The sequence below is a fragment of the Capricornis sumatraensis genome, chromosome 19 (genome assembly GCF_032405125.1).
Source record: "Capricornis sumatraensis isolate serow.1 chromosome 19, serow.2, whole genome shotgun sequence".
NCBI classification, from domain to species: domain Eukaryota; kingdom Metazoa; phylum Chordata; class Mammalia; order Artiodactyla; family Bovidae; genus Capricornis; species Capricornis sumatraensis.
The window spans coordinates 74,410,221-74,421,667 of record NC_091087.1 but is presented as its reverse complement, the minus strand read 5'-3'; the positions used below and the strand labels follow the sequence as shown (position 1 = coordinate 74,421,667).

Genomic DNA, 11,447 nt, shown 5'->3' with positions numbered 1-11,447 from the left:
CTCCGCCACCAAAGAGCCCCCACCGGTCAGGACACATGCCAGCGCGCCGACGCCTGCGACCACGGCAGGCGGGCAGCTCTGACCCTGCCGGCAGAGGGGACAGACCCACTGTGCCGCTGGGCCAGCCTGCTGGGCGGGCCAGTGCCTAGCCTGTCGGAAGTCCAGGCCCAACTGTCTGGCCCCGGCGCAGCCCATGCAACCTGGGCCTGAGGAGCTGGCAGCCGGCTCTGCCATCCTCTTCCCTTCAGCTCCCGACTCCCCCCCACCCCCCTAGTAAGGGCCTCTTCCTGGGCTCCTCCGGAACACAGCAGGCCGTCCTAGTTATGGGAGGACCTTCTCAGGCCAGAACATTGGGCCGCCCCAGCCGATACGTAGCACCCAGGACCGCCCTGGGTGGCTAGGCGTCAGCGGGCACGGGCTCTGAGGACCACCCCTCACCATCCGACCTGGCCCTCCCAGCTCCGACCAGGCAGGGACAGACGGGCGCGGGACAGGCGCGGGGTGGGGGCGGAGGGGGGTGGTCCACGCTGACAGCAGGTGCAAGAAATCGCTTTATTGGGCCAGGCCACCCCATCCTAGGCCAGCAGAGGGTGGGGGATCCCGCGGGGCCCGCGATGCCCGTTGGATGGGGCTGGGGTCGGTCACGCGGCCGCTCAGGCCTCCGCCTCCCCTTCGCCAAACAGCGGATTAAGGAAGTAGCTGCGGCTGGAGCTCCTTTGGTCCGACTTCGGGGCCGGGAGCTGCGGGAGCGCAGAGTCAGGGAGCCCAGCCGCAGGGAGGTCCCGCACCCCCGACCCCGGGCGCCCCTCACCGCCTCCGCGGAGTCCGCCGCGTAGAACAGAGGGTTGTGGAAGCCCCGCGGCGCCCCGGCCCGTACGGGGTCCGCCTCGTCGCGCCTCCTCCACCTGGAGGCGAGGACGCATGTGACCCCGACACACCCGAGCCCCTAACGCCTGCCCCGCGTACTGGAGCCCCGAGCCCCCGGCCCGCGTCCCCGAGCCCCGCGTACCTGAGCCTCCCCTCCCGGCGCAGCAGCAGCAGCGCCCCCGCCAGCAGCACCATTAGCACCACCAGCCCCGAGGCCGCCAAGCCGCCCGCCAGCCCCGCGCGCGCCGGCGCGTTCAGCCCCGCCGCCGTGCCGCCCCAGACGGGCGCGCCCGACTCTCGAGCGGTCGCCGAGAGGACTCCGAGGGCCTCGCCTGCAACGCAGGGCGCCGGCTCAGAATCCCGGGGCGGGGCGGGGCGGGACGGGGGGTTGCGGGGGGGTACTGGGAAAGGGGCGCCGCGGTTACCGTGCTCCGCGATGTCCTCCAGGAGGGCCCGGGCCAGCCGCCCCGCGCCGCCTGTCTCGGGCCCGGCCTCTACCAGCACCACCTGGATCTCCGTGTCCGCCTTCGTGCCCGAGGCTTCGCGGAGCCCGGGCGGGCGCAGTACCTTGGACACGGCCACTTGCAGCCCTTGGTACTGGGGCTGGAGAGGGAAACAGAGTTGGCCCGGGGACTCCGTCCCTCGGACCTGCAGGGACAAAGGGGACACGGACAAGAGCTTTGCAGGCAGAAAGCAGACGCAACAAGGAGGCGGCGGAGGGGGTGCTCCCAGACCCCGGCGGCGGAAGGGTGGGGGCCGGGCTGGGGGCGCGGCCTCAGTACCAGAGCCAGAAAGGCGTGCAGCAGCCGCGCCCGGTACTTTTGCAGGTCAAAGGCAGAGCCGTGGGTCAGCGACACGACAGCTCCTGCAGCAGGAAGGGAAGGAGGGGTCAGCCCCGCAGGTCCGAGCCCCGCAGGGAAACAGGCTGGGACGAGCCAGGGTGGCCGCGCCGCCCCAGCTCTGAGGGGCGCGACGGGGCGCTCACCGCAGAGGTCGCAGCACTGCCCTTCGGGCCGGAGGGGCTCCAGGCATGTGGCCTGGGGGCAGCTACCACCCAGGGGTTGGAGCAGTGCGGCGCAGATCCACGGCTGCGCCTGCAAACGGGGAGCGGGGGTCAGCGCGGAGAAGGCGAGGGCCAGACCGGGAGAGAGCGCCGCGCGCCTTGGGAGAGAGCGCGCGGGAGACGGCGGGGCGCAGCGGCACAGGCCCGACCTCCCGCCCAGCGCCGGGCCCGGCCGCGCGCCACTCCAGCCGCCCCGCGGCGGGCCGCCCTCACCTCGGCGTTGCCGCAGACGCAGCCCGACGGGTCCGCGCAGGCCTCGGGGTCCACGCTCAGAGCGCCCGGCCCGTGGAAGCGCAGGCGGCCCGCGCGGGACGCCAGGAAAGCCGCCAGGTCCTCGTCGCGCGCGAACGTCTGCAGGTGGCCGGGTGGGCCCGGGAGCCGGCCGGGGCGGAGACCGCGCCTGAGCGCCCGGAACCCGCCAGGCTAGCAGGGTGGGAGGCGCTCCGGGGAGACCCCCGCCCGCCCCCCGCGCGCCCGGCCCACCTGGCCCAGCGCCTGGACGCTGCGGACGCGCACGGTGCCGGCGCCCGGGCCCAGGCCCACCCGGAAGGAGGCGGCGGCCGGGAAGACGACGTCGTCGTGGCGGCAGGGCACGCGCTCGGCGTCCACGGAGAAGAGGCCGCGCGCCGCGTCCCCCGGGCGCCACAGGCGCGGGTCGAGCCACAGGAAGCGGTCGGGGTCGAGGAAGCGCGCGCGGGCTGCTGGGCGGCGCGCGACCCTGAGCTGCGCCGGGAACGCGCCCTCCAGGCCGGCCCCGCCCGCGGCCGCGCCCCCTGGCCCCGCGCCCCCTGGCCCCGCGCCCCCCTCACCTGGGCCGCAGTCCGGGCGCGAGCCGGCGTCCGCGGCGCCGAATCCCGCTCCTGGGGCCAGGACGAATTCCCCGTCCAGCGGCAAGAGCTGCGGGAGGCACGGGCTGAGGCGGCGGGTGGGCACCGGAGGGTCCGGCTGTGCGCCCACCCCTGAGCCCCGTCCCCGCGGGCGGGAGAGTCTAGGCCGCCGACTGGGCCGCTGACGGCGGGGCCGGGGGGCGCTTCGCCCGGGCGGAGGGGCCGCTGGGCCGAGGGAGCGGGGAGTTTGCGGCAGCGTGGCTCTCGTCAGGGCCGCCGGCCCCCTGAGAAACTGCAATTCAAGGGCCCGTCGGCTCCACGAAGCCAAGCCGCCGGGGCCCCTGGAGCAGCCCTCACCGTGAGGAAGGGCCGCGGGGCGGCTGGGGAAGAGGGAACCGGGGTGGTGGGGCCGCGGAGCCGCGCGCCCCCTTCCAGCGCCGGCAGCTCCTTCCAGCAGACGCCTAGGCCTCGGGTGTCAGGCCGCGTGAAGGCCCGGAGCGGGGCACCCCACCCCACCGTGGGGTCCGGGCGGAAGGTGAGGGCGGGACCGGGGGGCTGCTTGGTGTGGGGGTCCCGGGCGCTCAACACCTCGGGGGAGAGGCCCCAGCTTGCTCCCCAGAGTCTGCTCTTCAGCCCCCCAGCACTGGGCCTGACCGGCAGGCTGACCCCAGGCAGAGCGAAGGTCACGGGCCAGCTTCGGCCGCGGCTGGGGGTGCAGTCCCGTGCCAGCCAGGCAGACCCCCCACCCCACCCCTGCAGGCGCCAGGGCCGAGCCCTGGGGACCGAGGGGCGCAGGCGCCTCGGGAGGGGCGGTGGGTATCCGAAGTGTGACGCTCCAACAAGAACTTGGTTTTCAACCGAGCCAAAGCGGGGAGTGTGGATAATACACGGTAAGTGCCATAGTTGAAAGACAGCAGGAAAGGGCCGAGAGAGAAAAACCAGGAGAGGTGGGGGCTCGACGCCAGTGCCAGCGTTCGGACACAAGGCCAGGGCGCGTCTGAAGAAACCGGCAAGAGGAATTCTCCGCATCCGAGGAAAGCTGGGAAACCTCGGCTGAAAGGTCTCACTGGGGACTTCCCTGGGAGCCCGGTGGCTAAGCCTGCTCCCAGTGTAGGGGCTCGGGTCCAGTCCCTGGTCAAGGAGCTAACATCCCACACAGCACCACCAACCATGTATGTAAAAAAGAAAAAAATAACTTTAAAAAGGAAAGGTCTCTGCTGCTGCTGCTGCTGCTAAGTCGCTTCAGTCGTCTCCGACTCTGTGACCCCATCCATAGACCAGGCTCCCCAGTCGCTGGGACTCTCCAGGCAAGAATACTGGAGTGGGTTGACATTTCCTTCTCCAATGCATGAAAGTAAAAAGTGAAAGTGAAGTCAGTTGTGTCCGACTTCGCGACCCCATAGACTGCAGCCTACCAGGCTCCTCCATCCATGGGATTTTCCAGGCAAGAATACTGGAGTGGGTTGCCTTTGCCTTCTCCGGAAAGGTCTCGTTGAATGCCAAATAAGGAAAATCACATAATGCTCTGTTTATGAATATCAAAGACAAAGAGAACGCTGTAAAAGTGGCAGAGGGAAAGAAATCACCCAGGAAGGAAAAACATTCAAGGATTGGGTTTCTCAGCAAGGACGCACACAGACAGCAGAACAGGCTGCCTGTAGACATCCCAAGTCAGCAGAGCAGACACTGCCCTGGACATGGCCCTGCCCTCCAGAACAGTGTGTCATATATTAAAGAATAATAAAACAATCTCTAAGCCTGAAAGACTTCAGAAGGATTGCCACACACAAACCTACGCTGAAAACATGCTTGGAGAAAGTAAGAAGGACAGAATTCAGAAGCTAAGAAGAGATACGGGAAGGAGGGTGATGAAATACTTTTGTGAAATACTTTCGTGATGAAATAACAAAAATACTTATTGCTGTCTCTTAACAAATGTTTAAATCAAGGTTTAAAATGTGATGGGGGAGGGAGAGACCACAAGGTCATGGACATACAGTAAAGACCTCACTTGAAGGGAAAATACAGATACTGAGAAGGTTAAGAAATCAGTAAGACTGCCAAACACCTAGATGAAATATACCAGTTTCTAGGAAAGTTTAAAATATCAAAGTTGATGCAAGAGGCAATAGGGAATTTGAACCGACAAGTAAGCATTAAAGAATTTTAAATGTCAGTCAAAGACCTCCTATTCCCCAAATTCCCAGTCCAACCAAGGGTTTTATAGGTGAGCTTTGCTAAACCTTCAAGTAAAATTTAATTTCTTCTTCCCGAAGTTGTTCTGGAAAATAGAAAAAGACTGAAAAATCACCAGTCCATTTTATGAGGCCACTGTAATCTTCATTCCAAAACCAAATGAAGGCACTTCCCTGGTGGCGCAGTAGATAAGAGTCCACCTGCCAACGCAGGGGACGCAGGTTCGATTCCTGGTTGGGGGCGATTCCACACGCCACGGAGCAGCTGAGCCTGTGCACCCTGGAGCCTGTGCGCCCTGGAGCCTGTGCTCCACGAGAGAAGCCACTGCGACAAGAAGCCCGTGTACCAGAAAGAGGAGCAGCCCCCTGCAACAAGGGAAGGTCCCCTCAGGAGCAAAGCCCCCCTGCAACAAGGGAAGGTCCCCTCAGGAGCAAAGCCCCCCTGCAACAAGGGAAGGTCCCCTCAGGAGCAAAGACCCCCTGCGACAAGGGAAGGTCCCCTCAGGAGCAAAGACCCCCTGCGACAAGGGAAGGTCCCCTCAGGAGCAAAGCCCCCCTGCGACAAGGGAAGGTCCCCTCAGGAGCAAAGACCCCCTGCAACAAGGGAAGGTCCCCTCAGGAGCAAAGACCCCCTGCAACCAACAATAAAACCAAAACCAAATGAACGACAAAAGGAAAAAAATATAGGCTCAGTTGACTTACAAACAAAAATGTGGAGATTCTAAATAAAATATTAGCTGATTGGATCCAATAACGTATTGGAAGGAAGGGATGAGAAAGGCCCCCATCCTGAGTTCTCTGCAGCGTGTGCGACGGTGTCCCAGCAGATGGCAGTGGAGAGTCTTGTACCACCGAAATCAGCGTGACAGGGAAGGCAAGTGTCTTGAAGAGGCGCACTTCGACCTGCACCTGAAGGAAGGTGCCAGGAAGGCATGCGCCTCACAAGGACGGTTACGCCTCAGAAAACCCCATTAACAGGCTACAGCGGGGAGGGGGGGGGTTACATCTCAGTCAATGTAGGAAAAAAAACAACTGGGAAGTTCAGCAACCCATCTATGATTTTTCAAAAAGCTGCCAGCAAACTAGAAATAGATTAGAATTTCCACAATTAAATAAAGTTATCTACAAAGCCCTACAGCAAACATTACACAGTGGAGCACCTCGACATGTCCTCTCTTTTATGCTGGAACAAGACAAGAAGGCCTATTTTCGTGACTTTTGTTTAACATAGGGGTAGAGGTCCTGGACAATGATATAAGGAAAGAAAAGGAGTTGGGACTGGAAAGGAAGAGGAACAAATGGTCATTGTTTACAAAGATAACCACATAGACGATATCATTCTTAAAAATAGGGCACCATTCACAATAGGAACCAAACTAGATGAAGGACTTATGAATTAGCCGCTACTACACAAAACCTCTACGTGCACCATTTTAAGCCTCTAGTAAAGAGTTTTATAGCCAATGACCTGAAATATTTGAAGAGAAAATCCATGCTCTCAAGCAGATGACTTGCATATATAAAGTTGTCATTCATTCCCAATCAAATTCCAGGGTTTGGGTGGCCAAAATCACTGCAGATGGTGATTGCAGCCATGAAATTAAAAGATGCTTGCTCCTTGGAAGGAAAGTTATGACCAACCTAAATAGCATATTCAAAGCAGAGACATTACTTTGCCAACAAAGGTTCGTCTAGTCAAGGCTATGGTTTTTCCAGTGGTCATGTATGGATGTGAGAGATGGACTGTGAAGAAAGCTGAGCGCTGAAGAACTGATGCTTTTGAACTGTAGTGTTGGAGAAGACTCTTGAGAGTCCCTTGGACTGCAAGGAGATCCAACCAGTCCATTCTGAAGGAGATCAGCTCTGGGATTTCTTTGGAAGGAATGATGCTAAAGCTGAAACTCCAGTACTTTGGCCACCTCATGCGAAGAGTTGACTCATTGGAAAAGACTCTGATGCTGGGAGGGATTGGGGGCAGGAGGAGAAGGGGACAACCGAGGATGAGATGGCTGGATGGCATCACCGACTCAATGGACGTGAGTCTGAGTGAACTCCAGGAGTTGGTGATGGACAGGGAGGCCTGGCATGCTGCTATTCATGGGGTTGCAAAGAGTCGGACACGACTGAGCGACTGAACTGAACTGGTGTTACCTGATAAACCTATTCTGTGATTTCTCTGCAACAGTCAGATTCACAAAGAACTAGTCAACCTTGAAACAGAAGGGTGAAGAAGGTGCAGGGTGGCCGGTTTCCACCTGGGTCCTCTGAGGGTTGACCGCTCAGAGTGGGCGAGAGGCAGGGGAAATTGACCCAGTGGCTTTTAAGACAACTCACAGAGCCTGAGTGGGAACACTGCGGTGCTGGCAGGACAACAGGCAGAAAGATCAAAGGAACTGCAGGCAAAGCTCGAAGAGAACCCCCACCACACCTTGGGCAGCTGGCGAACAGTGACCCCAGTGCCACAAAGCAAGGGGCAAGGCTGGTGGTTGGAGGGGGACATGAGAAACTGGGCTTAATCCAAGGAGAAGAATACACCTGGTTCCCTAGTTAGCGTCTGACTCAGACATGTGCCCCTGATGGGAAACCCATGACCCGACAGACATAATATATGGCTGATTATGGTTTTACCGAGAAACAAGGAAGAGACACTTAAACAAAACACCGAAAACACAGGTTTAAAGCAACCGATCTTGCATCTGATAGATTAATAATGGGGTTTTCTTATCAGCAAAGGGAAACACAGGCAGAGTCCATAGTGAGAAGACATTTGCAGTAACTCGACAATTAATGGGTAGAAAATAATAGATTCCTGGGCAATCTGCCCAGAAATGGGAGGGGAGGTGTTCAGGAAGAGAAAAATCCCAGGGAGAGATGTTCCAAACCAAAGTGAAAAGTGAAAGTGTTAGTTGCTAAGTTGTGTCTGACTCTTTGAGACCCCGTGGACTGTAGCCCGCCAGGCTCCTCTGTCCATGGGATTCTCCAGGCAAGAATACTGGAGTGGGTTGCCATTTCCTCCTCCAGGGGATCTTCCTGACCCAGGAATTGAACCCGGGTCTCTTGGATTGCAGGCAGATTCTTTACCACCTGGGAAGCCCACGTTCCAAACCAAGAAAATGCAAATTAAATCACTGAGTTGCTATGCCTCGTCACAGGTGACATCTCAGCAGCTGGACCACACTGGGGCCCCACAAGTAGGGCTGGAAGAGGGCCCTCAGGCAGCACTGGGTCCTTTCGGCCCCCTGTCTCCATGCCCCTGGGCTGTTTCCACCCAGGCCCTCCGCGGGCTGACCTCTCCCGGCAGAGCATAAGCAGGGGAAGTAAGGGGGGCGCCCCAAGGGGCCGTGCGAGGGGTACAGACGTGCGGGACGAAGAGGAGGGCTGGCTGGGCCGGGGGAAGGACAGGCCAGAGAGAGGGAGTGAAGGCTGAATGAATGCATGACTGTTGTCTCTCTTGAGAGTCCCCAAGCACTCCCCAGGGAGATCATTCAGGCAACTAAGACGGCCAGAAGGGGCAGAGACGTTGCTTTGTCGACAAAGGTCTGTCTCGTCAAGGAGATAGTTTTCCCAGTAGTCATGCGTGGATGTGAGAGTTGGACTATAAAGAAACCTGAGCGCTGAAGAATCGATGCTTTTGAACTGTGGTGTTGGAGAAGACTCTTGAGAGTCCCTTGGACTGCAAGGAGATCCAACCAGTCCATCCTAAAGGAGATCAGTCCTGGGTGTTCATTGGAAGGACTGATGTTGAAGCTGAAACTCCAGTACTTTGGCCACCTGATGCAAAGAGCTGACTCATTTGAAAAGACCCTGATGCTGGGAAAGATTGAGGGCAGGAGGAGAACGGGATGACAGAGGATGAGATGGTTGGATGGCATCACCGACTCAATGGACATGGGTTTGGGTGGACTCCGGGAGTTGGTGATGGACAGGGAGGCCTGGCGTGCTGTGGTTCATGGGGTCGCAAAGAGTCAGACACAACTGAGCGACTGAACTGAACTGAACTGAACTCCCCAAGGAGATCATCCAGGCAACTAAGACGGCCAGAAGGGACCCCCAGGTCCCAGCACCCCCATCTCCAACTGACTCCTCTATACACGGGTTCCCGCCAGTTCCAGGCGCCCCCTGCCCTCGCCAGGCCCCTGTCTGGTTGCCACAGTCACCAGGGCTGTAGGGGCTCCTGAGTGTGGCCACGGTTCTGCCACTTCCTCGTCCCCCTCACTGGCCCCTCCACACCTTAGTCTTTGTGTTGGACACGTGGGAAGGGCGTCTGGACCCGGGGTCTACAGGCACCAGCACATCCTGCCCAAGGCCCCCTTCCCAGGCTGCAGGTGAGGGCTGGGGTCTCTAACGCCCCCTGCCCTGTCCCCCATGGGGCCAGACTCCCAGAATTAATGCCGCTTTTGAAAACCATCAATTAACCTAGCTGCCTCCAGGTGGAAATAAGGGGTACCCAGACCCTGCATCTGGGCAGCCGAGTGAGTGGTGCCCAGGCCTCCTAGGCCACCGGTGGCCCCCGCTCACCCATAAAGTCCAGTGGCCTCTGGGTGAGGACCCCACCTTGGAACTCACACTGTGAATCAGTTTGATAAAAAGGTCCCCTGATGGAGTTCCGATGCACAGGACAGGGAAAGGCTTTGGTGGGGTGGGGAGCGGGGCTTCCCTGGGGCAAATCTGGAGAGGACAGGCTCCTGGGCAAAGGCAGGGGCAGGAGAGACAGGAGGTGCCCCCACACCCCTTCCAAAGCTGGGCGCAGCCTGGGCTGCAACTGTACGACTGGCGTCCCCTCCCATGTGGTTCCCCACCCTTCCAGAAACCCCTCCACAGGGTAAGAGCTAGTGGATTGAAGGGTCTGTCCCCCAGGTGGAGGCCCATCAGGAAGAGGCCTCGAGTTGACCAGGGCGGGACCCACAGGCCCCCTTCCCACTGGGGGCCCATTCCCAGCCCTGCTCACCATGTCTGAGATGCTGTGACCTTCTCGCACCAGGACCGACAGCGTCTGCAGGCAGAAGGGATGTCAGCAAGTGCCTCCCATCACTGGGCTCCCGGGGCCTGGACCACGCCGGGACCCAGCTCCCCCGCCCGGCCCCAGGAGTGGGGTCAGGCACCTTGTCCGCGGGGAACTCGACAGCAGCGCCCGTGCATGGGGTCCGGTTCTGGCTCCAGTTGGTGGCATCGTCAAAGTTGGTGTTGGGGACCCATACTTTGTAGGCGGCCTGAGTCAGGGCTGGGGAGGGGCCGGCTGAGTGCTGGGGTTCCTGCCTGGAACCCCCAGTGCCAGGAAGGACGACCTCACCCAGAGAGACCTGGAGCTAGAGGGTCCAGGCGTGGGACCAGACCCTGTGGGAGCCTGGCCCCGAGGCTCCCCAACTTCTACTGAATCTGCAGAGCCGGTTCAAACCTGCCTTCCTCAGGGACTCGCCGCCCCACGATCGCCTCCTGGCCCGCCCCCAGTTCGCCCTGCCAGAATGGTGGCAACCACAGGACTGAGGCCATCGGGGCAGGGAGGCCTCGGCCCAGGGGAAGAAACTGGGGGACCGGGCAGGGGGAGGGCGGCCGGCCGGATCTGCCCGGGGCTCAGAGAGGGGACCGGGACGGGCTGCAGTGCTCAGAGGGCCCGGGCCTAGGGGGCCGCTCCGAGGACGCGCCCCCGCCTACGGGCCGCGCGGGGGTCAGAGGCGCCCCCCTGGGTCCGGGGGCCCCGCTTCGGAGGGGTAGGGGCGGAGGGCGGGCGCGGCCGGCAGTCGGTCTGGCCCTGCGGCTCCGGGGAGCCTCCCGCTCGGCCCCGCGGGCGCTGCGCAAGGAGGGGCCGGGCGGCCGGCCGGCTTTCGCAGCCCCTCGCGCTCCCGCCGCGCACCCCTCGGGGACACGGGTCTCCGGGTGCGTCGGGCCCCTGCGCGCCACCCCCCAACTCCCTTACCGCACAGCTGCAGCCACAGCAGCACCCGGCCCCGCGCGCCCATCCCGCCGGACTTCGGCGTCTCGGACCCTGAGACTTTGCCCCGCGGGGCCCACGTGACCGGGCGGGGTGGGGGCCGCCGGGAGGGTTACACATTCACCTCCGACCCGCCCGCAGCGACCCCTGGGCCCCTCGGCGGCGCCGGGCCCCTCCCACACACCCAGCTCCAGGACCTGAGGACCGTGGCGCCCAGAAAGGGGGCTCGTGGGGACCACTTCCCAAGGAAACGGTGCGCTGGGGGCGGGGCGCCTCTCCGCCCCAGATGCCGCTCGGGCTGCACCCAGCTGCCTGCATTTCGGGGCCGGGTGTTGGCTTGTCCAGGGGCCGGGTCCAGGCAGGCCCTCCTGCCTCCTAGGCTGGTGGACTGTGGATGGTGGCAGACGGGTGGCACCTTGTGTCTGGTGTGTGGAGGATGGTGGGAAGATGAGCCTGGATGCATGGTGTGTGATGGAGGGTATTGCACTGGCCCCTGGATGGATGAGGAATGCACTGATGGGAAATGCTGAGTGAATGAATGAGTGGGCAGTAATGGAGTGCTGGTG

General features: G+C 61.4%; 1 protein-coding gene across 1 annotated transcript; it reads right to left on the bottom strand.

Annotated features, from left to right (window-relative positions):
- Nucleotides 1-653: 653 nt before the first annotated feature.
- Nucleotides 654-10,909, bottom strand: AMN (amnion associated transmembrane protein). The gene is made up of 12 exons (XM_068991502.1): nt 10,867-10,909; nt 10,055-10,173; nt 9,901-9,945; nt 2,740-2,827; nt 2,414-2,631; nt 2,144-2,281; nt 1,853-1,961; nt 1,650-1,732; nt 1,293-1,470; nt 1,010-1,199; nt 812-905; nt 654-740 (listed from the first exon to the last, which is right to left on the bottom strand). Exons 1-12 carry the CDS (start codon nt 10,907-10,909, stop codon nt 654-656), a joined length of 1,392 nt encoding a protein of 463 aa, XP_068847603.1.
- Nucleotides 10,910-11,447: the final 538 nt, after the last annotated feature.

Bases quoted from the DNA above. Each gene is read 5' to 3' on its own strand.
- AMN (XM_068991502.1), bottom strand. From the start codon at position 10,909: ATGGGCGCGCGGGGCCGGGTGCTGCTGTGGCTGCAGCTGTGCG. The intron at 1,471-1,649 runs GTACTGAGGCCG...TTCCCTCTCCAG, and splicing joins TGCACGCCTTTCTGGCTCTG to CCCCAGTACCAAGGGCTGCA. The intron at 1,200-1,292 runs GTAACCGCGGCG...CCTGCGTTGCAG, and splicing joins GGAGGACATCGCGGAGCACG to GCGAGGCCCTCGGAGTCCTC.